General features: G+C 56.1%; 2 protein-coding genes across 10 annotated transcripts in view; one reads left to right on the top strand and one right to left on the bottom strand.

The window, feature by feature from the left end:
* The window catches only part of FNBP1 (formin binding protein 1), a 142,810-nt gene extending 128,842 nt beyond the window's left edge, over positions 1–13,968 (top strand). For 3 of the 6 annotated variants that reach the window (XM_047070998.1, XM_047071005.1, XM_047070970.1), the window contains 4 exons: positions 3,636–3,768; positions 5,043–5,164; positions 5,471–5,610; positions 7,286–10,204. In XM_047070998.1, coding sequence (XP_046926954.1) covers positions 3,636–3,768; positions 5,043–5,164; positions 5,471–5,610; positions 7,286–7,461 — 571 coding nt within the window. In that variant the 3' untranslated portion in view covers positions 7,462–10,204. Of the gene's footprint in view, positions 1–3,635; positions 3,769–5,042; positions 5,165–5,470; positions 5,611–7,285; positions 10,205–10,879 lie in introns of those variants that run through there. The other 3 variants (XM_047071013.1, XM_047070980.1, XM_047070988.1) reach the window with 2 other exon arrangements.
* A 3,715-nt stretch (positions 13,969–17,683) lies between these two features.
* USP20 (ubiquitin specific peptidase 20) overlaps positions 17,684–27,646 on the bottom strand; it is a 44,458-nt gene continuing 34,495 nt past the window's right edge. For all 4 annotated transcript variants that reach the window (XM_047070943.1, XM_047070926.1, XM_047070949.1 and 1 more), the window contains 11 exons: positions 25,159–25,192; positions 24,921–24,966; positions 23,969–24,149; positions 23,765–23,891; positions 23,168–23,337; positions 23,005–23,086; positions 21,961–22,069; positions 20,989–21,091; positions 19,620–19,691; positions 19,052–19,228; positions 17,684–18,909 (listed from right to left, as the gene is read on the bottom strand). In XM_047070943.1, the coding sequence (XP_046926899.1) occupies positions 19,068–19,228; positions 19,620–19,691; positions 20,989–21,091; positions 21,961–22,069; positions 23,005–23,086; positions 23,168–23,337; positions 23,765–23,891; positions 23,969–24,149; positions 24,921–24,966; positions 25,159–25,192 (1,085 nt within the window). In that variant the 3' untranslated portion in view covers positions 17,684–18,909; positions 19,052–19,067. The remainder of the gene's footprint in view (positions 18,910–19,051; positions 19,229–19,619; positions 19,692–20,988; positions 21,092–21,960; positions 22,070–23,004; positions 23,087–23,167; positions 23,338–23,764; positions 23,892–23,968; positions 24,150–24,920; positions 24,967–25,158; positions 25,193–27,646) is intronic.

The raw sequence follows: 27,646 nt of genomic DNA, 5'->3' as shown, positions 1-27,646 counted from the left end.
TAAATGACTGTTTAGTGAGCATGTACTGTGTACAAGGAGATATCGTAGGCACTGAGGATAAAGTGATGAACAAATCATATGTCATGCCGCTGACATTTGTGTGTAGAAGAAGGCAGGATTAGTCAGAAGCGCAAAGTTGATGGTAGATTTCATTTAAAAATTTTTTTAATGTTTATTTATTTGAGAGAGAGACAAAGCTCTAGCAGGGGAGGGGCAGAGAGAGAGGGAGACACAGAATCCGAAACAGGCTCCAGGCTCTGAGCTGTCGGCACAGAGCCCGACGCAGGGCTCGAACTCACGGACCGCGAGATTGTGACCTGGCTGAAGTCGGACGCTTAACTGACTGAGCCACCCAGGTGCCCCTTTTCTTTTTTCTTTTTTTTTTTTTTTATACTTTTATTTATTTTTGAGAGACAGAGCACAAGTGGAGGAGGGACAGAGAGAGAGGGGGACACAGAATCCGAAGCAGGCTCCAGGGCACCCCTAACACGCAAGGTACAGAAAGGTTGAAAATAAAAGAATGGAAAAAGATCTGTCATCCACTGATTGGCCAGTGCCGACCGAAGGAAGACTGACTTTCGGGCCAAAAAACCCTCTAACTATTCAGCTCAAGGAGGATCAACTTTATAACAATAAATGCTTCGAGTACCAAACAGCTCAGTTAAATCCGTAGGACCAGATGACCTCAAAACATAAACAAGGTTTTGCTCTTAACCCTTGGACATCAGTGTGTACAAGAAACACAAACACATCGTTGTAGGGAGAGATTTTTTTTTTAATGCTCTTCTGTCCGTAACTGACAGAACAGATTTAACACATTCAGGGCAGAATATTTAAATGATAGGATTGATCACATTGACCCAGGACACACCTATCCAGTGATTGCATGGTATGCATTCTTTTCAGGCACCCACAGAACATTTCCAAAAATTGAGCACATCCTGTTTTCATGAAGCGAATCTCTACAAACGTCCAAGGGGAGACCGCATTCAAGGTGTGCTCCCTGAAGCCTGACATAAAGCTGGTTACCAAGAACAAAAATTTAGAAATTCAGAAATGTAGCTCTGAATAACTCAGAGACTAAAGAAGTCATACTAGGCACTGGGAAATATACAGAGCAGAACTGAACCTGAACGCACATTCTCCGAATCAGCTACTGGGCTATCACTAAGGTGATACTCATAAAAGGAAACTTAGAGCTTTATGATACATATTAAAAATTAAAAAAAAAAAAACGCTAAACATCAGTGAGCTAAGTATCCATCTCAAGAAGTTAGAAAAGGGGGCACCTGGGTGGCTTGGTCGGTTACGTGTCTGACTTCGGCTCAGGTCACAATCTCACCGTCTGTGAGTTCGAGCCCCATGTCGGGCTCTGCGCTGACAGTTCAGAGCCTGGAGCCTGCTTTAGATTCTGTGTCTCCCTCTTTCTCTCTGTCTCTCCCCAGCTTGTGCCCTCTCTCTCTCTTTCTCTCAATCATAAATAAATAAACTTAAAAAAATTATTTAAAAAAAAGTTAGAAAAAACACAGCAAATGGAACCAAAGATAAATAGAAGCCAGGAAAGAATGTAAATTAGTTATGTAGGAAAAAAAAGTACGCCCTCAGCAAAGGGGATCGACAAATCCAAAAGTTGGTCCCTTGAAAAGATGAATGAAATTAAGCTTCTGGAGAGACCGATCAGGAGAGAGAGGAGGAAGAGAATCGGAGGCAGTGAATCGCGTCAAGTCTCTTGAGAAGATTTGTAGAGAAATCGGGCTGTAGCTGGCGGTGTAGCCATAAAGCCAAGAGAGGAGTTGCGTCCAGGTGGACGCTACAGTTTGTTTGCTGTATTCATCTCGCCGGCATTTATTGAGCACCTACTGTGTGCCAGGTATGGGCCCGCCAGCGGGGAGATACCAAATCAATGAGAGCTGGAGCCCCCAGGGCTTCCTCAAAGAGCTAATCGGGTAGGAAGAGACAGACGATGAACGAGACGCATGATGATAAATTATGTCATGCTGGAAAGTGATACATGCCATGGAAAAGAAGGAAGTGGAACAAAGTGAGGGGGCGAGGAGTGCAGGTGGATGGAGGGCTGTTCTGAAGCTGTGGCCTCAGGGACAGCGAGCAGTGGGTACCCTCAGAGGAGCCGCGGGACGGCTGCGCTCAGATGTGAGGGGTTGGGTAGAGGCATGGGGAGGATTTGTGGGCTCAGGTCATGATCTCACGGCTCGTGAGTTCGAGCCCCGCGTCGGGCTCTGCACTGACAGCCCGGAGCCCGGAGCCTGCTTCGGATTCTGTGTCTCCCTCTCTCTCTGCCCCTAACCCACTCGCATTCTGTCTCTGTCTCTCTCAAAAATAAATAGACATTAAAAAAAAAAAAATTTAGGGGCGCCTGGGTGGCTCGGTCGGTTAAGCGTCCGACTTCGGCTCAGGTCATGATCTCGCGGTCCGTGGGTTCGAGCCCCGCGTCCAGCTCTGTGCTGACAGCTCAGAGCCTGGAGCCTGTTTCAGATTCTGTGTCTCCCTCTTTCTCTGACCCTCCCCTGTTCATGCTCTCTCTCTCTCTGTCTCAAAAATAAATAAATGTTAAAAAAAAAAATTTAAACTATTTCCCGCGACTCAGAATAGGGTTTGGTTCATTGGTCTGATGTCGTGTGATGGGTGTAGAGTGTCTTTTACGGAAGCTCCTTGAACTTGGCCCGCTACCACCCGCAGAGTCACTTGGGTTAAGCTTTTAACGTCTTTTTGAAAAAATTTGTTAATGTGTATTTATTTTGGGGCGCGGGAGAGGGAGACACAGAATCCGAAGCAGGCTCCAGGCTCCGGGCTGTCAGCGCAGAGCCCGACGCGGGGCTCGAACTCACGAACCGCGAGATCGTGGCCTGAGCCGAAATCAAGAGTTGGATGCTCAACCGACCGAGCCACCCAGGCGCCCCTAAACTTTTTAACATCTTGACCCCCTCTGAAGGTGCCTTGAAGCCAGAGTTCAAATTAATAGGGCTCTGTGGTCCTAGAGATAACCCAAGCATGGGGATCCCTTACTTGGGCTGCTGTGGGCGGGCCTCCGACACCTGATTTCAGGAAGGCGGTGGAATCTTGCTGTATGCAGCTCTGAGGCTCGGCTGCTCTCCCATCGTGGATACCAACTGGATGGGTCTGGTTTCTTAATAGCTGAAAGGGGTGTGTAGGAAAATTTCCAAAGCAGTTAACTGTGCTTCTCCTCGGGGTGAGCGAACGATAGCCCCACAGGACCCAGGATGGCAGTTGTCGCTTTGGCTTGCGTGAAGGATGCGCACAAGGAAATCTCTGGGTTTGCTTTGGTTTTATTGTCGTTTGGGGCAAGGGGAGGGGTCAGGATCGATTCACGTTTCTCAACTGCTAAAGGCAATGGGGAGACACCAGGTAGCATTCAGAAGAGGCGACTGAGACTTTAATAACCGTCTCTGGATGACACAGGCCTGGGTAGCGGAATTCTTACAGAGTTTTAAAGAAGGAAAGCAAGCCCCGATGCTCCCCGCCAACCCAGACGTTACCCAATCTTCCCCTGCTTAACCTTCACACGGTTCCCAGGGCGTCAGGAGACTACACTTAGCTCGTGACATTCACCTTTCACCGTGTTCTGCTCATTCTTGGTTTTTTTCCCCCCCCTCCAGAGATGCCATAACAAAAATGAAAGATGTTTACCTAAAGAATCCTCAGATGGGAGACCCAGCCAGCCTGGATCACAAATTAACAGAAGTCAGCCAAAATATAGAAAAACTGCGGCTAGAAGCCCAGAAATTTGAGGTATGAAAAAGCTGGGGTTGAAAAGCTCTGTTGAAAAAAAAAAAAAAAGAAAGACAGAAACGGAGGGAGGGGCGGGGTGGGGGGGGCGCGGTCACAGTGTGTCTGGAGATTCAGCCAGGGGTGTCGGGGTGGGTCTCAAGGGGTGGGTCTCGAGTTGTCGTAAGAGGAAGTGGTCGTGCACTGAGCGTTCTGCCCCTCAGCACGCCCTCGGTCCGTTATGTCTCCTAAAGCCGATGCCGATCAAAGTCGTATTGGGATCCACAGTGCTTTTCCAGAAGTGCCTCCCTTAGTTGATCCTGCTTCGTTTTCTGTTGGTCATGGAAACAACTGGAAGAATGTAATCGTCCAACACCGCCGGGAATCAAAAAAACTTAAAAAAAAAAAAATCAATTCCAATATGTTATTGTTCTTTCAAAGGCCCCGTTATTAAAGGGTTATGTCTGTGAAAACCGGGAGGAGACACAGATCAGAAGTGAGTGGGAAATACAAATAATAAATGTTTCAAGGACCGAGAGAGGAGCACTCAAAGGCTTCTTTTGCCCCCAAACGTGAAGGCTACAAAACACGGAAAGATACATTAGTAACCGATCGTTCCCGTCAGAATAGGTGATTTGCAGCCACGAAGGGTCAACGGGGGCGTTTTTAAAATTCTTCCTGGAGCCCATCCATCAGTTGGTACTGTTTTTGAGTTTCTAGAGCCTAGAAATTTCCTTTTCTGATCACTTTCATTCTCGCCCCTCTCTTACCCTGTTTCAAATGTCGCCGAGGGCAATTTTTTCTACTTTGGATTTCCTGTATGTATGTTTCTTCCCTATTCAAGAGAGTGATACTCCCAAAAAAAAGGAAGCGTGGCTTTCAAACTGAGTCACTGCTTACGTGGGGCAGGATCCTCCTGTTTCCCCGTGTGACCTCGAGGTCACAGAATTTTGGAACCAGAAGGAACTGGAAGCAACACATCTGAAATCACACGGCTGTTTGCAAAAAGCCCGAGAGTGTGCCGCGGTCGGTCCCGTGTTCTTTCCGCCCCATTGTCACAGCTGCCTCAGTGCCTTTGCTTCTACGTCTCCGAGGTGAGGCGAGCTAGAAGCGGTGGTACAGCCAAGTGCAAATACACTGGAGGGACCCCCCCTCCATCGCCACCCCTCCCCCCATGGAGTCCTTCTGGAGTCTCAGCTTCAGTGACCATCGGGCAACCCCAGCGTGGGGCCGTAGGACTCCACGGTCGGGCCCTGAGCTGAGCTCAGACCAGGGCCTTTCGTCACTCTTGCTCACAGGCCTGGCTGGCCGAGGTGGAAGGCAGGCTGCCAGCGCGCGGCGATCAGGCCCGGCGCCAGAGCGGAATGTACGAGGCCCAGAACCCGACCACGGTCAACAACTGCGCTCAGGACCGCGAGAGGTACAGTATCTCGCTTGTGTTCGCTTCCCGATTCTGGAGGCTGGAAAGGAGCATAAGGTGGTTTCTTGATACCAAAGCGCCCGTGAGGCCTGAGCCGCCCTTTCGCCACGACTCGGGTCCCTGATGCCGCGTGGGGCGGGGATGGACCGGGGGGCGGGGAGGGGGGGGGAGGTGACCCGAGATGGTGTTCGTTAGCGGGGGGCGGGGGCGGGCGTGTATGTGCAAGCACGTTGCTCGCTCGGTGGCAGAGTCGGAGCCCTCACCGGGGTCGGTCGCTATAGTTGCTGTGTGCTTTGCTTTCTTGAGCAGCCCGGATGGCAGTTACACGGAGGAGCAGAGTCAGGAGAGTGAGGTGAAGGTGCTGGCCACGGATTTCGACGACGAGTTTGATGATGAGGAGCCCCTGCCTGCCATCGGGACTTGCAAAGCCCTCTACACGTTCGAAGGTGACATGGCCCCCACGGGGTTCCCCGCTTGCACATGCTGTCCCTCCTCCTGCTGTGACCGGACCTTCTTCTGAAGCCTTCTAGATCTTTCTAGAAGATTCCTTCTGCTCAGAGTTGCCGTCGTCATCGTCATCATCACGTGGCTGACTGCTGTATAGTTTGCCCTTCGGTCCGCACAACCGAACAGCTTTGGTGGAGTTTACTTGCAGCAGACAGTGTGGGATGATGATGATTTTTCATCTGTCTTTCCAGTACTTCTGGAGCCCCTGTCTCGGAAAGGCCCCGGGGGGCGGGGATGTGGGTGGGTGTGGCTTGGCATCCGCCCCCGGAGATCAGAGAGCAGATACACATTTGCAGCATTTACCAGAAGAGGGGTACAGAGTGACAGGGGGACATCAGTCACTCTGTGGGGGGGGGGGGTGAAGGTGAGATCCCATCCTTAAGAGAACTCAGAGAACCCTCCAGGCTGCTGTACATCGGAGGGAGGGAGGGAAGGAAAGCATGGGCTCGTGCGGCTGGAGCTTAGAGGTCTTAGGAATAGGGGAATCTGAGACGAGAAAGTGGTACCTGTGCGGGGGGCCGGGGGTAAGAGCAGCGTTTGGATTTGACTTGGCAATAACGGAGGAGCTATTGAAAGCATTTGAGCAGGGTGTTGATACCTTAGGATCTTTACTGTCACACGTGCAGGACCAATCAGAGAACAGGGACGAGGGTTAGAAAGACTAGCCTAGCGTTGCCAGAACGATGTCCTGTAGAAAGCTAACGAGGATGCTGTGGAAGAAGCCATCCGAGCTCGGGTTGGTTTGGGGAAGCCCTGGAACGAAGGGATCTTACAGATTCCCTTGCCACAGACCAAATGTTGATAGTGACAAGAAAGCACCGGGTTAAATGTTGCCGATGTTGCCTCGTTCCCACACCTCGGCCCCACCCCTACGGCACCCCCTGTAAACAGCGCCCCAGACAGTCTGCGCTCAGAACGCTGTTTGAGCCGTGGGGGCTAGACTTTGGCAACTGTCTCCCGCAAATGGTCTTGGGGACCGCGATTCGAGAGTGGGCACCGAGATGTCGCGGTCAGCCAACCGCTCAGACTCCTGGCTGATGGGAAGCGGGGAACGAAGAGGGGGACGAAAGCGGAGAGGGGTCCCGAGGGTGCCTTCCTGGGGTCCCCCTGAAGTGGGAAGGCAGGAGGAGGAAGTCGTGGTTTGGGATTTGTACTATTATTCGTAATAATAACATAACCGTGAGCCCGGCGGTTCAGGTGCCAGGGCAACAGGGAGGTGGACACAGATCGCAGGGAGAAGTGGAACCTTCGCTCCAGACAAGAACCAGAAAGGGAGAAAGAGAAGTCGGGATGTCGTCTGAAAAGGGGTCATCAAAGCCTTGGGACTTTGGTCTCCGCAAGAGAGAGGAAGAGCGGCGCAAAGAGCCCCCCTCCCCTTCCCCGGGGAGACACCTGGCTTCCCCAGAAGGAGGGGAGGGCTCTCCCTGGAGGAACTGGAGAAGGGCCTTGGGGGGAGGGCCTAGAAGCTTCTGCAAGGGAGGAGGCCTTGGAGGGGAACGGGCGAGGGGGTGGGTGCCTCTGTTGCTGGCTGTCCTTTCTTCACGGCCAGGCTCCCCTGTGTGCCCCACCAGGACGGCGCGAGAAGCCTAAAATACTCTGATCTTGCTTCCCCAGGGCAGAATGAAGGAACCATTTCAGTAGTGGAAGGAGAAACGCTGTACGTTATAGAGGAAGACAAAGGTGACGGGTGGACCCGCATCCGGAGGAACGAAGAAGAGGGTTATGTCCCCACTTCGTACGTCGAAGTCTATTTGGACAAAAATGCCAAAGGTGCTAAGACTTATATTTAATAACAACTTTAAAAAAAAAAAAAAAACTTAAAAAAAGTTGGCGTTGTCTCGCTCCACAACTATGACGGTTACAGGCAGTCCTTCAAAGTCTCGTTGGAGGACACCCGCGTGCGTGCTGTCGTTGGGCCGGGCGCGGTGGGCACGTAGGCGTCTCACACCCGGCTTTCCCTGGCTAGTTTTGACGATAATCAAGTTTCACTCGCTAATGAAATATTATGTGGAAAGCTTCCAACTGCCCCCTTACGATGCTGTCATTTGCAATCCACAAACAGTCCTGCCTCTGGCAGTTACCTGTAGGCATCCAGAAAAACAAAGTTGCCCTTCTAGCTTCTAGTCGACGTTTCTGAGTTTAAAACGTCCACGCGCGTCAGAGGGGTGCCGTAAGACCTCAGCCCTCCTGTTTGTAGCATCTGTGTCCCGTTGAACTGCCCTAGGACGTTCCGTTTTGTAACTTAACACGTTGAACTCCGCAAGTTGGTCAGTTCGATCTTGCAGTCGTCCGCTTTGGAAGAAGTCAGAACTAAAACCTCCCCCTCCTGGAGGAAAGAGTGAGGAGATTCCTATGTTGGTACTAAGAAGTTGTGTCTTTTTTTCTTAAACACGTTTAAGATCGCGATTGGTTTCTTGTGATGAGCCTGTCACGGCTGCGTGATCCCAGACAACCCACTGAAACCCGGAAAAGCTCGGTTAACGATTAACCGGTTGACTTTGCCATCCTCCCTCTGCGGTTGACCGAGCCCATCAGATGCCCTGGTGCTGTTCAGATAACTTAACAAAAATCAGTGCATTTCTGTTGGAGACTTTGTGGCAAGCGGGGGCCGTAGGCAGCTCACGCTTCGTGGGGCCATAAATAGAACCTGGTTCGCCACCAGCTGCCTCTTACACGCAGACCCCGGCTAATCACTTTTCAAAGGTGTTTTGTTTTATTTTAATCCCTGGCATTCTTTAAGACCCAAAATATGAATTTACGGACAACTGTTTGAGAATTGCTCGCTTGTTTTGTATAATTAACCATGGCCGGAGTAAAATAAAGCGTTTCACCGTCTTGAAAGGAATCTGGGTCACATGGGGATTTGCATTTTTTAAATTGGCAAGATGGGTAGTGAAATTGATCACATGCGTAGACGGGTACCGAGCCCAGTGCTTGTCCCCATTTCAAGAATCTACCCTGAGATCCCAGAGAACCAGCTCAGAATAAAGGGGTCAGGTTGAGATTTTCCTTTTATTTGGCTTCGAAAACCATTTCATGTCTTTCCTACTTTTAAATGGGAAATCAGCTCCTGGTTTTTACGTTGTGAGCTCCTTTTATAAGCTCGAGTCAATTTACAGCTGACTTTACCAAAAAAAAATTTTTTTTCATAATAAATAAGGCTGATCTGAAAAGCAACCGCAGCTCCTGGGCGGGGGCAGCACCTGGCAGGAGACAGGAGTGCTTTTGCTGCACATTCTAGCAGAAGGCACGGACCCAAGCGCACAGGAGACCCCAGATGCTAAAATCCAAGCTTTCTGTCCGCTGCTGGACTCATTTCCGGACGATGAACTGCTTGCGGGAAGCAAATTAAACATTGAAGAAGTCTTAAAATGGCCAAGACGTTAGCCTTTTGAAGCCTCCCTTGGGAAGTATGACAGGGCATGAATTCTTTTTTTTTGTTTTTTCCCCCTTATGGTTGTGCAGATTTGATTCAGAAGATGGCTCAGTTGGTTTGCGGGGGGCCTGGTGGCCGGTTTGGGCGTGTAAATGAATGATCACGATTTGCAGCTGTGTGCCCCAGGCCCTTAGCAGAGGCCGCCACAGGATCGGGGACAGCACAGTGACACTTTGTAGCTTCCGTTTAAGCCGGTCAGCGCAGCACCGGGTGTTAGAAGAAATCCCGCAACGATTCTCAAAGAATCAGGATGCCCATTTCTGCCCAGAGTGTAGACTCTGGTTTCCACTCGCCCAGTTAATCTGCTACAATAGAAGACAAGTCTCAGCTTGTTCATGAAGTTTTCTTTGATTTTAGAGGCACACTTAGAGGTGACTAGTGTATACGTAGGGGCCTGTCTTCCCCACCTGGTTTCTAAATCTGGTCGGGACCCCCAAGAACACCCTTCCCCACCCCCCACCCCCCCCACCCCCAGCAAACCCATCCCAGCCTGTGGACTGCTGCTTCCTGACGCCCAGAACTCAAAGCAGCTGTTTCGTGCCTGTGCACTTGTGTGTGTGTGTGTGTGTGTGTGTGATCTACTATGTGACTATTTAATGATTGCCAACATATTTAGACTAGAGGAGCGTCCAATGGGTCCGTTGGATTGTGACCTACCTTCTTTTATGGTTTGGTTTTTTTTTTTTTAATTGCTTTCTGTTAAATATGCCCGTAATCCCCTCCCCCCCCACCGACCCCCCCCCCACTATATTTGTATATACTGCAATTTAAGAACTAAAAGGATGCTAAGAACTAAAAGGATGCCTTGAATTCGTTGTTTTACCGTTTTACTCTTTTGTCTGTTTGTTTTATTGGTGATTCTGCTGCCTAATGACCTTTTTTGTTTTTGTAACCGCTGGGGAAGCCGGAAGGATTAGGTCCCCCTGCCGGCTGCCTCCTCACTTGAGTTTATTGTAGACACTTGGGCTCTGAGTAAGTTTTGTTTGAATGCGGCCAACATGATTGTCTCGCTCTCCTTACCCTAAAAGAAAAGAATCTGTCTGGCACCTTTCAGCTGTACCCTCGTATCTGCCTCTCTAATAAACGTATTTTTCTCAGTGTTGTGTATTTTAAATGATTCTTCACCTTTCCGAGAAAATTATTCTGTGTGATACGGGTGTTTAACTCTTTTGTCTTCAGTAACGGGGAACTTTTCCGGCCAAATGCTTTTTAAAAATTCTGCCCTTCCCCGCCCCCACCCTTTAAAATGATGCCACCTTCTCTGTTTCTTGCCCTGTGTGCTCCCGAGGGCTTCCAGAATCCGCCTCTCTCTCTCCTCCTCTGCCCCCTCAAGATGAAGAACTTTCACTGTTTATTGCTGAGTCAACATTAAAGTGACAGGTTCTCCTTTTCTCGCCAAGAGTTTACACTTTTGTAAAGCACAGAGAGTGTCAGCCGGGGACAGAATCCAGAACCGGGCCTTGAAATGCCTCGCGCCCTCCTGGGAACCTGGTCACATTTTTTTCCCCCCCTTAGAAAGAGGGGGTCGGGGCGGGTGGGGGCAGCGTCTCCCATGCGGGCCTCTGTTCACCCCTGAAGGAAAGGCGGGTTCCCCAGGGAAAGTGGGAAGTGAAACCGTGAAAGTTCCTTATCTCAGACGTGCCCTGTGGTGACAGCCCCACTGTTCTGAAGCTGTCCCCCCTCCCGGGTGGTGCATTCTGAGAAACAGAGTGGCCCCCCCCCGACCGCCTGTCTTCCTCTAAACCGTCTTTTTCTTTCTTTTTGTGTTGTAGATTCCTAGAGGCCTCGGGGAGCCTTCCCAGGAGAAACCCTCCGGTCTGCTTGTCTCCACAGGCCTGGGCGCCCGCGCTGGGCTGGACCGTGGCCCTGGACATCTCAGCCTGAAGTGACATTCCCCCCCCCCCCGCACCCCCCCCCCTCCCCCCGCCACGTAGCTGCTCGCCTTTTTCTTTTTCTTTTCTTTCGACAGCATGCCCCTCGTGGCCCTGCTCCTTCCGTGGCCCAGTCCGGCCACCTCTGCGGGGAGCAGGTCTGTCCCTGTCCCCACCACACACAGGGCCACGGAAGGCAGCTAGACACGTGTTCCCCCCCCCTCCCCGGGCTCCCGCCTCGGCCCTCAGTCTACCTGGAACATCCTGGCCCGTCCATGGTTCACACTGTGCCTTTCGTGAAAACTTTGCCACTGGTCGCCTCCCCGCCCCGCCCGGGAGACTAACAAAATCTGGACAAGGAAGGCCAGGTGTGCACCAGGTGGACTGAGCGCCCGAATGTCACTGACGTGTTCCCGTGTCCCAAGTCCGTTGAGTATTCAGTGGTCCTTTTCTGGTTATGGGTCCTCACCTCGCCCCAAACACTGGCCCTTGCAACATGTCATGGCCCGAGAGCGTCCACGGTGGCCACGGGGGCACGCACACGCATGCACGCGCGCACCCCCCCCCCCCTCCGTGCACGCTCAGCACACACGCGTTTTTATCTGGGGCCCGTGCTCAGTGGCCTGGAAAGGTCTGGACTGGACGTCCTATTCCAGCCCGGGGGCCACGCACAAAAGCCTGCATCCACCCGCCTTCTCCCTGTCGTCTCCCTCGTTAATGAGCACTGTGGACCCTGGTGCTTCACGAACGAGGGTCTCGCCTCGGCGTTAACTGGTCGCAGGGCGAAAATTCCTGTCTTTCCATGAATTCCGAGATGTGCGTCTTAGGGTTTTAGCGCTTTCCTCACCAAAGACCCTGTGCTGCCCGTGGCTCCGGCTTCTGTATGTTCTCACGTGTTCTGCAGGCCACGGAGACTGGACTGCGTTTGCCTCTGGAGCGAGGTTTCCCGCCCCTTGCGGATCCTTGGGGACAAAGTGAGGCCATGTAGCCTGTGGCCACTCATGCCTTAGAGCAGCGCAGCGTTCCTTCTTTTCTGGTGCAGAAACAGTCGGGAGAAATCACTGGCTGGGAGTGTCTGTGGACGAGACCCCATCCGAAGCCCAAGAAGGAAATCGGGCCTCTTTCTTGTCTCGTTTGGCTTTCGGTAACTAGGCGGTCGCCTCGAACCTCCTCAATTTTTCTCGACATTTACGAATCTAAGACCAGGGTGTCTTCTGGGAGCCGAAGGGACAGGGACAGGGACAGAAACGGGCAGGTGCTAAGGGCTTGGGCCTGTGTCCAGCGGCCCCAAAGATGGTTCCTCTCAGCAAACCGGGGTTGACCAGACGCCTCCCTCAGAGCGGCTCGGCGACTAGAAACTTCCAGCAAGCAAACGCCCGGGGTTGAGCAAGTGAACCCAAGTAGCTTCGGGTTTAAAGGCGAGCCAGCGAGAGAGCATGAGCCGCCCCCCTTCTGTCTCTCTGTCCTTCTGTCTGTCTGTCCCTAAAGGGGGCTACGCCCTTGGCTTGACGATCACCTGCCGGAGAGGCTGCGGCCACTGGCTGTCGCAAGGCTGCTACGTTGGCGGCAGGCCTCCGGTCCCCACGGTGGCGGCGCACCCGTGGCCAACTCCTCAGTCTCGCGAGAGGGCTGGCTTGGCACGTGACCCGGAAGCCAGGCGGCCAAAGGGCGAAGGTGGGGGGGGCCGGGGCTCCCCTGCGTCCCTGCACACCTACAGGTGCGCGGTTAGTCCGGGCGGCCCCGGGGGCTCCACGGGCGGCTTCTCCAGCCGCCGGGTGACCGGGTGTCCCCAGGAACTTCTGAATCTTACCAGGCCAAGCTGACCACTCTCCACCCCACAGAAGACGCTAATGGTTTTTTAAATCGATTCGAGAGCCTCGGTAACGCATGTGCATTGCATCTTTCACATCCCGGGTCAGAACAGATTCATTTCTGGCAACATAGGGGATACGGTAGAAGCTGCAGTGATTTGTCCTTTTCATGTCTGTTAAACCCGATATAGAATATACTCGTATCTTGTACCCCCTGCGCCTTCCCCTCCCCCCCTTCCTTCCTTCTGTACCACCTGCGTCCAAAAAAGAATGCATCGTAAGCACTTCTCAGTGTTCGGCGTGGGGTTTGCGCTGTGAGGCCGAGCTCATCAAAGGAAATAAGTTATTATGTGATAGTTGAGACGTATCGTTTACTCTGGGAGTCCTACTGGGAGCTCATCTATCTATTCTTACGGACGCGTTCAGGTAGGGTAGAGACGCGGAATTTCCGACCTGCTTCCCGGCCTCCCCGCCCCGCACCCGCGATGCCTGTGGTTTCCCTGCCGATGCTAGAATACTGTTGTCGTAAGAATGACTAAGTTTTAAGGAGCCTGCCCTGACAATGACCTAAAAACGAAACGAAAGACAGGAACTTGTCATTTACCCCGTTTCTCCTTTGCAGGATAAAAAGGTATGGAAAGCCGTAATGGGATTTTCCTTTGGATTTTGATGGCGCTCGCCTCGAAGCTTCCAGGCTGTGAGGCTCAGGCCAGATGAGCTGTAGCACAGGGGCCCCCTAATGCCTTCTGGTGACATCTGTAATTACAGGAGAAAGTTTACTGAACGTGGAAAAAAAAAAAAAGTTACATCGATGCTAAGTATTTTTCCAGAAATCTTGGTTTCATACTTCCTCATGCCTCTGCCTCCTTGTGCTTCTTCTATCATTAAAAAAACAAAAACAAAAACAAACTTATTTAGAGAGTGATCCAAAATTCTATTTTAACCTGACGTTGAGCACCTTTAAACTTTTTAGTTTATTTGTGCGCGCCGCACTAATTCTAAGCTTTGGAGGCATCTCAAGTGTTGTAACGGCCCATTGCCATTGTGAAGGTTCTGGAACTGCCCATTTGTCTCTGGAGATGGAATTAAACCAAATAAAGTGCTTCCATTGGAAGGCTTATATTGACCTTGTAACTATACGTTAACCCTCTTAAATGTTAAATAAAAGTATAACCTCTGTTACGTTGTCACGGGACTGTTTTTGTTGTACTGGCGGGGTGACCCGGGTCACGGAAGCAGGCAGGGCCCCTGGGCTGGGGGCGGAGGCGGCTGGGCCCGTCCGCACCTCGCTGATTTACTGTGTGAACCCAAGACGAGTCACGTAGCCGTGGTAGCCATCGAGACTGGGGCCGGGCTCGCTCTGACCATCCCCCCACCCGCTGGGGGAAAAGCTGCCTGTCGGGGACATTGTGATGAGAGATTCAAGTTGATTCAGTCCAGGGATCTGGGGAGGCTCCTTAGGAGCAGGAAGTTTGTTTTTTATGCACTTGAAGCTACAGGTTTTCAGGGATCCTATGGTGGCGGGGGGGGGGGGGGGGGCTGGGAAAATGGGGCAAGTTTGCCGTTGGTTCATTGACGCTCTGCTGTGTCAAGTGCAAGTGCCCGGACGCACCCCCTGGCTAGTTTGGCTTCTGTGGGGCCGCAGATGGCGTGCGACATCGCAGGGTGGAGGCCCAGGCCTGCACGCACAGGATGTGCGCGGCGGGAGGCCGGGTCCCTACCGGCGCAGAGAATCCGGCCCCAGGCTCTGCGGGGGGAGGTACAGCGGTTTGTGCCCACACCTCTTGAGGCCCTAAGGCTCCTCCGAGCCATGTTCGGAGAACATTCTCGGGAGGGAGGGAAACAGCAACGCGGAGCGTGAGCAGGGGCAGCCTCGCAGGCGCCAAGCGGCTGCGGGGTGGGAGGTGAGGCCACCAATAAGAGGCCGGCCCTCCCTGGGGCCTTGGCCTCCTGCCCCAGCCCCGGTGTGACTGGACTTTAAAGCCGGAGCTCCTGACTCAGGAGGCAGCGGACCCGTCGGTCAGGCTGCCCCGCTGGGGCCGGGAGTCTGCGGGGGCGGGGCCGGGCCTCTCCGGGCCGGTGGGGGCCTCACCCGGCCTCCCCGGCGCCGCGCCGGCCGCACCCAGGCCCGGCATCGCGGCCGCAGAGGCGGGGGCGACCCCTAGCGGGAGAGGGGGGTCAGCGCGTCAGGGGAAGGACGCCCCCTGGCGGGGGACCCGGTAACGGGCAATACGATGGAGGTGGGCTGAGCCAGGGGCTCGAGGGTCTCTCTCTCTCTCTCTCTCTCTTATTAAAGCAAAAGAGATCCCTGGAGTCCGCCCCACGGGACAGCCTGGAGATCCAGCTCTGAACCGGGGCTGAAGGAGGGAGGCCAGCCTAGCTTCCTGGGACGCACGTCCCCGTGCCCTGAGCTGCGGGGAAGTCCTGTCCCCCGCTGGAGGAGGCCTCCCCTTCCCTCCCTGGCCTCCGCTGCTCTTTCCTGAGGCAGTAAGCCTGTGGCCAGCACCCTCTCAGACCAGGGATTAAAGGGTGAAGTCTGTGAAGCCGCCCTCAGCAGCCACTTTGGATGTGTCGGGAGCTTACAGCCATGAGGCCCTGATTTATTATCTATTTCATTGTTTGTATTTTCTCATTTTTTTTTCCATTTTTAAAAAACATTTATTATTGAGAGACAGAGACAGAGCATGAGCAGGGGAGGGGCCGAGAGACGGGGGGGAGACACAGAATCCGAAGCGGGCTCCAGGCTCCGAGCCCTCAGCACAGAGCCCGACGCGGGGCTCGAACTCACAGACCGCGAGATCATGACCTGAGCCGAAGTCGGACGCTTAACCGACGGAGCCACCCAGGCGCCCCTCATTGTTTTTATTTTTTAAGGTGTGGAAGAAAACACAGGGATCTTCTCTTCATCAGCTCTTTGGCCCCGGAAGGAAGCAGCAGGGGCCGGAAGGATCCCGGGCAGCATCCTGCCTGGTGCAGGGGGAGGGGGCGTTGGGCGCCCCCGGCAGCGTGCACACCCTCTCACTGCCCCCAGGCCAGCCTGTGCCGGCTCCCACTCACCAGACACCAGGCTGCTCACTGGGGTCAGATCCCGGGGAGGGCTGGAGACAGCATCCTAACACGCCCCTGGAACAGCTTTCCGGAAGGCACCTGGTCCACAGCTCGGACTGCCCTTCCCACAGCTCCCCCTGGGGGCGTTCGTTTCTCCCGCACCTGCTCCTTCCCCGCAGTGACGCTCCTCTCCTGCACGGAAACCAGCCAGAGGGAGGCCCCATTCCAAAACACCACTGGCTTCCCTCAAGGCTCTGTGGGGCTCAAAATGAGGTGGGGGAAGACCACAGGCTTGTTTGTGCGGAACTGCAACGAGCACGAAGGTGGGAAGCCACGCTTCCTGGGTGACCGTGCCTTGCCCTTGTATTTGCGAATGTGGGTTCGTGAGAAGCATGGGCAGATGGGACGGCAGGTCCGCACACTCCCCGGCCGGGCCGTGGCTCTGGCTCCTCTAAAAGGTGCTGCTGGAGTGAGGCCCAGTCCCAGCCTAAGCGAGCAGCCCGACAGGGGGGAGCTGGCAGGAGGGAAAGACAGGAAGGGGCCTCCCCTGCTGCCCTGCCCCGTGGGTGCTTCCCGTCCCCACCCAGTCCGCAGTCCGTGGGGTGAACATCCACAGTCTCTTTTGTCTCCGGATCCCAGCACCTTTAAGTTTGGCCGAGCCACTTAAAACCTGGTGTTTCTTTTTAAGATTATTTATTTGGAGAGAGACAGAGAGTGCCTGTGTGTAAGTGGGGGAGGGGCAGAGAGAGGGAGAGAGAGAGAATCCACAGGCGGAGACGGCAGGTTCCAGGCTGTCAGCGCAGAGCCTAACTCGGGGCACAATCTCACGAGCCGTGAGATCATGACCTGAGCCGAAACCAAGAGACGGACGCTGAACGGACTGAACCAGCCCAGCGTCCCAAAGCCTGGTGCTTCGAGGGAAGATGTAAAGCATTTTCAGGCCCAGGGGTACCTCCCAATCTCTCCCCCACCTTCCTGTAGTCCAGTGACTGAGTGTCTCCAGAACTCCGAATCAACAGAACTGGTTCACTCTCATCCTCCAAGGTAAGCAAGAAAAGCCAGTCGTGAAATCTGCACCATGGGAATTCTGTGTAGACGGCATTCCAATGCGAGCAAAGCTAAAGATACTGCTTAGACACAGACGCACGCGGCCACCGAGGCCAGGGGCTACCTCTGGGGTGGGGCGAGGTGGCAGGCGTGCTCAGGAGGGACCCACAGCAGTCCATGGGGACCGGTGATGGTGACGCCGAGGAACCGTTCTCGGCGCTGAACACGCTTCTGCACACTCACGTGTGAGGGGATCTCACGAGCATGTGTGTTTCAAGTTAACACATAAAAACCGCCAATTCTTCTCTCCCCACCAGACCCCAGGGAGTAGCAACAAAACCACCCCAAACCGTGGGGCAAATAAAACACGAGCGTCACTAAACGTCAGGGAGCTGGACACTGGCTACCGCGATGCAGTGACGCCGGCACAATGTCGGCCGTGCGCCGAGGGAAAGGTCCCCGGGGCTGCGAGGCGGCCTTGCCCGGCCCAGGGAGGGCGGCCCCTGCTCGGTGCGGGGTTACTCGGAGTGGCCAGGGCGCAGCGCCAGGAGGGAACCGGCCTGTGGGATGCGGGGCCTCGACACCCGCCCCCCCCCCCCGGCCCCCACCCCTGCTTCTCTGGGGCCGGGAAAGGCCGGCACGCGTAGGCAGACTCCTCTTCCTCTTCCGCTCCTGCGGCTTCCAGACACTGGTTCAGAGCCACGCGGAGGCCCCGCTGGCACAGCTATCGGTGACGCCCATCACCCCGGCTCCGCAACCCCCCGACCCCCCGCGCGGACGCACAGACGACAGCGTGGGCTGTGGGGGACGCATACGTATTTATTATGACATTTTGGACACAAACGAGGCCGCGCAGACCCGGGGCGAGCTCACAACCTGGCGCGGAATCTGTGCGTCCCGGCCAGGGTGACGTGCGGCCGCCCGGCTCTGAGGCGTGGTGGCCGCTGCGGCTCTCTGAAGACTGTGACAAAGGTCAAGGGATGCCACAGCGGCTGGTTCTTTGATCACATGCTGCCTCGGTGGGGAAGGAGCCAGGTAGAGACGGCAGGAGCGAGCTGCGAGCTTCAGCTTCGAGAGCCTCGGGGCTCTGCCTGAACGGCCTGGCAGTTCCACCGACATCTGCTTCTACGGAGACTGAAGGCCACGGCGTGTGGGGGCTTCGGTTCCAGGACCCCTTCCCCATCCCCCACTCCCTCTGGCCCCGGGGCAGCCACCCCAGCTGCTTCGTCCAGGGGCTTCAGTGCCGCGGGAAGCAAGACCCAGGCCCCCCGTGCTCACCCCGACCGCCCCAGCCGTGGCCCCGCTCGGCATCCAGAACATACTTCCACGACGGGCGCGCAACAGTGCGGGGAGAAAGGGGTAGCTTGTGTTTTCTAGCGCCAGCCCCCAGGGAAGCCGCGTGAGCAGCAAGAGACAGATGACCTCTGTCTCATCATCCGGTTCCCTGGTGGGGGCAAGCTCCAGCCAATCCATGGGGCAGCACAGGGACGGAGCTGCCTCCAGAAACCATCTCTACTGACAAATCCTACCCCCACCCCGGATCCCGATCACGTGTGAGTCCAGAGTCGTTAGTGTGCAGGAGAAACGCTGACAGCAGTGTGGGACTCAGGAGCCTGTCTGTGACCACGGAGTCGGGCGAAGCGGGGCCCAGGGAGGAGCTGGCCCCCGCACCCCGACCTCGCGTGCTCGGCACCCTGCTCCCCAGCCCTGGGCTGTGAGTCCGGGTGCTGGACGGCCACGGCCCCTGACTGCGAGCCCCAGGGACAAAAGCTGGGCCCGAGTTAGCGGAGGGCGGGTTGGGGACACAACGCTTGTGGCACACGGGGATGGACACCCAAGTTAACGAATGTCGCCGAGCCTCGGCCGTTTGAACAGCCCGCGGTGGATGCGTTTCCCGGTTGTGGCACGACTCGCTTGAACCGAAACAACTTTTCTTCCTCTTTACACATCTGGGTTTCCAAAGTGGCCGGCCCGTCTTCGGGGTACAAACGCGCCCTCTGCCGGGAGGAGGGCGAAGGCAGGGGCCTGTGGGGACACTTGGGGCACTCAGCCCGGCAGGGCCCACGGGAGGGTTTCTCCCAACAGCCTCCCGGAAGGTGTGTTCGGGGACGCACTCTTCCAACACGCCAGGGACACGAGAGGGTCTCTGGAAAGGAAGGGGACTTACAGACTGGCCCACCAAGTCACACTGCCCGGGTCTCGGCTTCGATCTTCTGCTCCCCGTGTAAGCTCTCTGGGTCCTGGAGCTGGGCCACACTCTGTCGGATGGCGATCTCGGGGCCACCGCCATACAGGTTGTTCAGGTAGACCCAGGTCTCCTCCGAAATCTGCCCATAGTCAGCTCCTGCAGGGCCCAAGAGGGCACCGGGTCGGGGCCGGGCTCACGTCTGCCCCCTCACTCCCTTGATGACGCATGGTCTTCGGCAGTGGGGGCTCCGGGAGGTGCAGGCCCCGAAAGGGAGGGAGCGCAACTATGCGTTTCCGTGCAAAGCGGTGAAATGCAAATCCAGGATGCCCCAGCAGGACGTCTGTGCTCTCAGGACCCCAGAGGGTGCATCTCTGCGCCCCGTTTCCGGAGGTATGGGGTTCACACAAAGGGCAGGTGGAGGCCGACACAGGGCATGGGTGTGAGCGGCGGGGGCTCCTGGGAAGACTGTGACTGGCAGCTGGGGGGCGGGGATGGGGGGGGAGCCCGGCTGGCCCAGAAGGCCAGGGCTGGAGCCGGCGAAACTCACCCTGCTTCAGTTGAATGTGGCCGCTTCCCCTGGCCTGTGCGATCCTGCTGTTGTCAATGGGCCCGGGGGGCTCTGGAACAGAAACAGCTCAGGCTCAGCACCTCTGGGCCTCTGCAGCGGCGGGAAGAAACCCCAGCCCCCCCCACCCCCCGCCCTCCGCCTCTCAACAGGTAAGAGCCATTCTCAAGGTGTCACTCCAACACCTGTGGCCCCCGAGAGGCTGTCCGGGCCGCAGGGGGTCAGTGTGACGTCCTTCCAGGGGCAGGTGTGTGCTCGTGCGGGGAAGTCTGAGAGCCAGAAGGGACTCGTAGCATCCCTGGAGGCCGCACGGGGGACTTCAGGGACCCACAAGCTAGTTTCAGACCCCTCACTGTGGACGGCAGCTGCCACGCGCCGAGCACCCTTCCCGAAACCTCACGGAAGCCTCGACCACCTGATCTGAGAGCTGTCACAGAAGCAGGGGAAGTAACAGCCCAGGTAAGAGCTGGCAGGAATAAGGCTGGGCCCGGAGGTAGGGCTGTAGCTCCAGAGCCCGTTTCTCCATCAGAGCCAAGCCCGACTGCCTCCACCAACACTAGGGAGGCCTCGGGGTGTCCCTGGGACCTTGCCGCCTGGCACGGGCTGGACAGCGGTGAGGTCCCTCCCTCCCTCCCCTTTCCCGGAGTCCTGGCTGGAGCTTATGCCCTGAAAGGCAAATGTCCCATTCACAGAACCCACTGGCTCTGCCGGCCCTGCCAGGTCCCCAAGCCCCGGTCTGGGAGCCCAAGTGTGGGGCTTGAGGGTGGTGAGGGTGGCCGCAGGCAGGCCAGGGCTCAGGCTCGGCTGTTTCTGACTGCAGGGGACTGCAGAGGGCTCTGGGAGCTGCCTTGTGATGGGGCCTGTCTCCGCCTCTGTAAGTCATGGGGTCAGAGGACACTGTGTCCACTGTCTTTCCTAAGAGCTTGAAGCCATCTATCCACTAAAAGCTAGTATTTAGGGCAAGAGAACCCTCAAAGGAAAGGGCCTGGCAGGAGGAAAGAACGGCCTCCTCTGGGCACCAGCAGGGACGGGAGAACAGGAGAGAAGGGGAGGGAAGGGGCGGAGCCAGACGGCTTCTCTCCCACTACAGCAAGAAGGCGTGGCTCCAGGACACTGGGTGGTCTGGCCCCTGCAGGCTAGCCCGGTGGGGACAGAGACCCCAGCGTGCCGGGCTGGAATAACACCCGTGCTCTCCAGTCCTCCAGGAGGCAGGCACTAGCCTAAACCTGCTAGGCAGCCACCGACCACCCCAGGCACCCCCTCTCCCGCCTCCTGGGGCCCTCCCCACAGATCTGAAGCCCCAGGGCCCTCCCGGCGGGTGGGCGGAGTGCCAGGCCAGTGCTCCACTCACCATTGTCCTTGCCCTTGACAAAGGCTTCCCACTCCCGGAACCACTGCATGCTGATGCAGTAGATGACGCTGGGGGACTCCTCGGCCTGGAAGGCTTTGTTGAGCTGGGCCGGCCGGGGGAGCAGAGGGGAGGGTCAGCGGGATGGTCCCAGCACCCCGCCAACCCGCACCCTCCACTCTCAGAAAACACCAGATCCTCCAGGTAGAAACCGCGGGGCCCCCAGACGAGCTCCGAGGAACATCCCCCCGCGGCCCCGCCACCCCGATCTCTCTTCAAGGACTTCGATCCAAGGGAGAAGGCACGCAGATGCGGTTCTCCCGCACTTCACGGACTGCGGCTGCTCGCTCCCTCGTTAACCATCCTGACGTGTTTTCTCGTGGGCACAGAGCGCAGTGTCCTTTAACGTCTTTCACCTACGCGTCTGCTACCGGATGATGGATGGCCCCCGGTCGCCTGTTCTGAACAGCCCCGGGGCCGGGGTGTGCCCGGGGCCCCAGCACCACACTGCACAAGCCCCTTTCCTACACGGCATCGTCCTGGGTCCTGTTTTGCCACCTGATTTTTTTCACTTAACACCCCTTTCGGGGTCAGTTGGTAGAACCATGGTTCTCAGTGGGAGGGGGAAGGGACACTGCCAGTGTCTGGAGGTCATTTTCATGTGGCTGGCATGGAGGCGGCCAGGGATGCTAACTGTCCTGTCACCCGCAGTCCAGTCCCCACGACAAAGAGCCATCCAGCCCCAAGCCACAGTGCCCGTGGCTTACCAGCACACCCGGCGGATGGACCTGAGCCTCCTGAACCCCGCCCTCCTGCTGGTAAAATCTTAAATGTCTGGCCAGGCCTCTGGCCACTCTGTTCTCCCCACAGAACGTGTCTTCCAGATGGAGCCTGGCTGCACGCGGCTCTTCAGTCCCCAAATCCCCGCGTGGCCCCAGCGGAGGCTGGAGGCGCCCCACCCCCACCCGCACGCACCTTAATGAAGGTGTCGATCTCAATCCGCCTGCGCTTGGCCAGTGCCTCTATCTCCACCTGGCAGATGGAGCACACGTACAGATGGTTCACGGCAGGGCCGCCCCCAAACCTGCACCGGGAGGGAGGGCCAGGAGGGGGGAGCGGAGAGGGAGAGAGAGAGCGCGAGCCCTGAGGGGCGGGTTCCAGCAGGGGAGGCAGCAGAACTTGCCAGAGAGCCATGACCGCCCTCCACGTGGTGGGTTTCTGCTCCTCTGGGGAGGCTCCCCAACGCTGCAACCCCGGGTGCCCTGTGCACAGCCCGTTCGCTTTTCTGTCTTCCTTACCAGTCTGGCAAGGGCACCCGTGTGCCAGCACGCCCACGGCACCCGACACAGGGCCTGCCCTGGCACAGGTGTGTCACAAACAGATGTTTAATGGCTGGAGGGATTAACGTTCTCGCTTCCTCTCTTGGCTGCTGGGCGGGAGCCCTTGTGGCCAAGAGCCCACCCGGCCAGACCCCGGGGACGATGTCAAAGGGACGCAGAAGGTTGTCCCTCTGCGGGCAGGAGGGTGGAGCTCCACGGGATATGGGGACACATCTCCCTGTGGGGCTGCCCTCCTGCAACCGGACAGAGTCCGCGCCTGACCTGCCAGCGGCCGGGGCAAAGCCTGTCCCGACCCGTCTGAGCACGTGCTGGGTATGGCATGTCCTGCCCACCTGGTCCGCAGAACCACCTGGGCCTGAAGGCCCCCCGAGCCGGGCCTGCCCCAAGCCGGCGCTCCCAGGACTATCTGTGACAGGGACCAACATGCTTGCTTTTGCTTGAGCCGGTTTTGTCCCTCCTGACCGGAAGGATCCAGCTGGATGCCCACCGGTGTCTTTTTCCCTGCAGTTCGTGTGCCAGGGAAGCCCCTGCAGCCGCTTCTGTGCGGCTCTGCCCGGAGTGGAGGGCGGCGTGGGGCCCACGGTGGCGTCCGTTCCCGGAGCTCCTTCCCTGCCCCGCCGAGCGCCGGGCCCGGACGGGGGCAGGCTGCCCGCCCCGAAGAGGCAGGCACGGCACCTACCTGTTGTAGAGGTGCTCCCAGACGTTCTGGGGCAGGATCACTACCAGGTCGTCGATGTAGTGGTATTTGTTGGGCGGGATGCCTGGGGAGGAAGGCAGAGGGACGGGGAGCTGGGGGCTTGGCCGCCCGCCCCGTGCCCCCGCCGCAGAGAAGGCGCCCTCACCTCCGTGGGAGCAGAGGAAGGTGTGGTTGGTGATGGGCCCCGGCTCCGCGAAGGTGTTGAACTTGTTAAGCCATTCCCGGGACACGTAGAACCGCAGCAGGCTGGGCTCCCGCATGGCGGCCAGGGATACCACCTGCTGCCGCTCCCGCACAGCCTCCTCGCTGCTCTTCCTGGGGCAGGGGTGAGGCGAGGGTGGGTGGGGTGGGGGTAGGGCAGAGGTGGGAGGGGGTTGGGGCAGGAGAATTGCGCGCAGCTGTGCCTGGGCTCACTCCATGCAGGGGCACCAGCCACAGCTGGCAGGGGTGTGCTCGGGGCCACCTACCGCCACTCCCCCTGCCTGAGCCCCACCCCTGCCAGAGTTCCGGCCACCGTCCCCTCCCACGGGACCACCACGGAAGACCCAAACTCAACTTCTTGGGCTTCCCACTTTCCCGCGGTGGCCACAGGGCTCTTTCTTCCAAACTGAAACCCTTGCTGCCCGAGTCTAGAGCCCTTCCAGGCCCCACCCACCCTGACGGAAGCCCCAGGGGCCAGGGGCGGGACGCCCAGGCCCGCAGGTCACCAGCTCTACCCCGACGGCCCGCCCAGGGCCCCCACCTGTAGAAGAGGACGTAGGCCTCGGCGTTCTGCACCACCGTCTCGTGGACCTCAGTGACATACTGGTCATCGAACTCGTACCATTGCCCGTTGATGACGTTCTGGCAGTAGGCGATGTAGTGGCCACCTGCGGCGGGAGGGGTGGGCGGGTCACGGGTGGCCTAGGGGACGGGGACGGGGAGGCGCAGGGGTGGCCGGACTCACTGCCTGCTGTGCCGTGGTGGCAGATGACAGAGAGGAGGTCGTAGGTGGCGATCTGCGACGTGCACTCCTTGGCAAGGAATGGACGCAAGTCAAGTCCCTCGAGGGGGAAGGAGACATGGCTGCTGATTTTGAACGAATACATGACCTCGTGCCGAAAGCGCTTCAGGTGGATGCACAGGATCTGCGGGGACCGGGGCAGGTGTCGGTCCCTCCAGACGGGGCTGGCTGGGGCCCTGCGAGCCCCGGTAACCAGGCGGGGTCTCGAGGCTAGGCTCTGGGACACCCGCCAGCCCGCTGTTCGGTCCACTCGGGTCTTGCCGTTCAGGTGAAAACAAGGAACCTAGCAGCTGGAGCCTTCCAGAGGCCCAGGCGGGTGGATGGGTCACACCCACTGAGCCGCCTGGAAAAGGGAAGAGCCCCGCGCGGGAGCCGAGCTGACTCGCCGCAAGGCACGAGCAGAGGCACGGGTGACGGCAGGGCCACGCCGACGGCACCGGCTGCCGAGACGGGCGTCCCAAACCTGCTCGGCACGGCCCCGAGCTCCCGCCTCTCGGGCACCGCTCCTCTCTGCTCCGGGTTTCAGTGAGCCCGTTCCTGCCTCGGAGCTTTGCCCACCGGCTCCTTCCCCCCTCACCCCCACGAGGCCCAGACAGCCCCCGCGCTCAGGGCCCACTCAGACCGACTCCCCCAGAGAGGCCTCCCCGCACACCCACCTTCCCCGGGGTGGCACCCTCCGCCCCACGCCCGCCCCAGTCCCACTGGGACTGGCACAGTGCGGGAGGAGCTGAGGGAGGGCCCACGTCGCTGTCCAGACCCCTCCCAGCAGGCCTCTCAGCCAAAGCAGTGGACTCCCCCCTGAAGTGGTCAACTCTCCCCAGCCCCGGGCTTCTTGGGGGAGGAAGGATGCTCAGTGACAGGCAGTGGCGGGGGCGGGGGGGGCTGCTCCACTCACCTCGGGCAGCTGCAGGACCTTACAGTATTTCACCCCGTTCCGCAGCCTGGCAGGGACAACGGGCGAGAAGCGGTGAGTGTCCGGGTGTGGGGGTAGAGCGGCACCCTCCCAACAGGGGCACGTCTGTGAGGTCAGGGTCAAACTCCCCGGGCGAGCAGGGGAAGTACGCGGGACACAGACGGACGGAGGGGTCGGAATGGGAAGCTGGGGAGAGGCCCCGGGACACACACACACTTACTTTTTACACCGTTCACAGCTGTACATGTTGTCGCCTAGAGCAGTAAATGCAGACAACGGTTAGCGGGGACAGGAAATGGCAGAAGTGGACATGATCATTTATGCTGACGACACACAACCCGATAGGCTGCCTGCAAGAGACTCACTTCAGTGTTAAGGGCACACAGGCTGGGAGAGAGGGATGGAAGGAGACATTCCCTGCAAATGGAAACCAAGAGAGCAGAGGTGGCCATATTGGTATCAGATAACACGGACTTTCGGTCCAAATCTGTCAGGAGAGACGAAGAGGGTCCCCATGTGGTGATAAAGGGGTAATTCAAAAAGAAGAGGTAACTATTGTAAACATACGCATCCAACCCCACAGGACCTAAATATGGGAAGCGAATATTAACACAACTAAAGGCAGAAAGAGTCAGCAATACGGTAACAGTTGGGACTTTAACACCCCACTTTCAACGCTGGGCAGATCATCCAGGCAGAAAATTAATAAGGGAACGAGACCTGAAGGACTACAGACCAAGTGGACCTCACAGACACAGACAGAACATTCTACCCAACAGCACCAGAATACACGTTCTCAAGTGTGCACGGCACATTCTCCAGGACAGATCCTTTGTTGGGCCACAGAGCAAACTTGGAACAAATCTGGGAAGACAGATATAGTATCCAGATCTTTTCCAAACACAGCGGTATGAAACGAGAAACCATTAACGGGAAGAAAACTAGAAAATTCACAAACATGTGGACATTAAACAACACACTCTTCAACAACTGACGGGTCAGAGAAAAACTCAAAAGGAACTCAGGAAGCATCTCAAGACAAATGAAAATGAAAATATAACATACCACCACATATGGGATGCAGGAAAAGCAGGTCTAAGAGGGAATTTCATAGCAATAAGTGGCAACATTAAGAAAGCAAACAGATATCAAACAACCTTTTTCGATGAAAGAGAAAATGAAAAATAAACTAAGGCCAAACTTGGCAGAAGGGAGGAAACGACAGAGATTAGAGCGTAAATAAACAGAGATGAGAAAAAAACAATAGAAAAAAAAAGATCAGTGAAACTAAGAGTCGGTTTTCAGAAAAGATAAAATTGAAAACGCTTTTTAGCTAGATTAGCAAAAGCAGAGAGAGAGAGGATGCAAGTAAATTATAAATGGAGGGGGGCTCTTACAACTGACACCACAGAAACACAAAGGATCATAAGAGGCACTGTGTCCAATTCGCTGTACCCCAAATTGGATAACCCAGAAGAAATGGACAAATTTCTAGAGATATACAACCAAGACTGAATCATGAAGAAAGAGAAAATCTGAACAGACCAGTAATAAGGAGATTAGAGCAGTATTCTTTCCACCTTGCAATAGTAGTAAAAAGTAAAAACTTCCCAACCAACAAAAGTCCAGGACCAGATGGTTTGCCGGTGAATTCTACCAAACATTTAAAAAAAAAGAATTAACACCAATCCTTTTCAAACACTTCCAAAAAGCTGAGGAGGGAGCACTCTCAGACTCATTTTATGAGGCCAGCAGCACCCTGATACCAAAGTTAGATAAGGACACTAAAGGAAAAGAAAACGATGGGCCAATATCCCTGATGAATGTTGACGGGGAAATCGTCAAAAAAAATTCTAGCAGGGGCGCCTGGGTGGCGCAGTCGGTTAAGCGTCCGACTTCAGCCAGGTCACGATCTCGCGGTCCGTGAGTTCGAGCCCCGCGTCAGGCTCTGGGCTGATGGCTCAGAGCCTGGAGCCTGTTTCCGATTCTGTGTCTCCCTCTCTCTCTGCCCCTCCCCCGTTCATGCTCTGTCTCTCTCTCTGTCCCAAAAATAAATAAACGTTGAAAAAAAAAAAAAATTAAAAAAAAAAAAATTCTAGCAAACCGAATTCAGCATCATACTAAAAGGCTCACACACCATGATCAAAGGGAATTTAACCCTGGGAGGCAAGTATGGTTTATCACACACAAATCAATACACAGGATACTCTACGTTCATAGGATAAAGGGTAAAATCATATGATCCTCTCAACCCAGAGAGGAAAAGCATTTGATGAATTTCAACACCCTTTCACGATAAAAGGTCTCAGTAGGTTGTGTAGAGGGAACACACCTCAACATACCAGAGGCCACCTAAGACAGGCCCATGGCCAATGTCATCCTCAATGGTGAAAAGCTAGCAGCTTTTCCTTCAAAATCAGGACCAAAACAAAGGCGCTCACTCTCACCAGGCCTATTCTAGCCAGTACTAGAAGTCCTAGCCAGAGCAATTAGGCAAGAAAAAGAAATAAAAGACGTCCAAAAAGGAGAAGAGGAGGTAAGGAGCTCAGGCTGTCTGTATGCGGATGATGCGATCCTACACATAGGAACCCTAAAGACTCCCCCCAAAAAACTGCTAGCGCTGACAGACGAATTCAGTAAAGATGCAGAGCACAAAGTCAACATATAAAAACCAGCGGCATTCCTGTGCACTGGCAGTGAAATATCTG

The sequence above is a fragment of the Lynx rufus genome, unplaced genomic scaffold (assembly GCF_022079265.1).
Source record: "Lynx rufus isolate CCGP_SWC_20201006 ecotype Redwood Valley unplaced genomic scaffold, mLynRuf1.p SCAF_10, whole genome shotgun sequence".
Taxonomy (NCBI): domain Eukaryota; kingdom Metazoa; phylum Chordata; class Mammalia; order Carnivora; family Felidae; genus Lynx; species Lynx rufus.
Note: the sequence above shows the minus strand (reverse complement) of the source record. Positions and strands in the feature narration are given on the sequence as shown.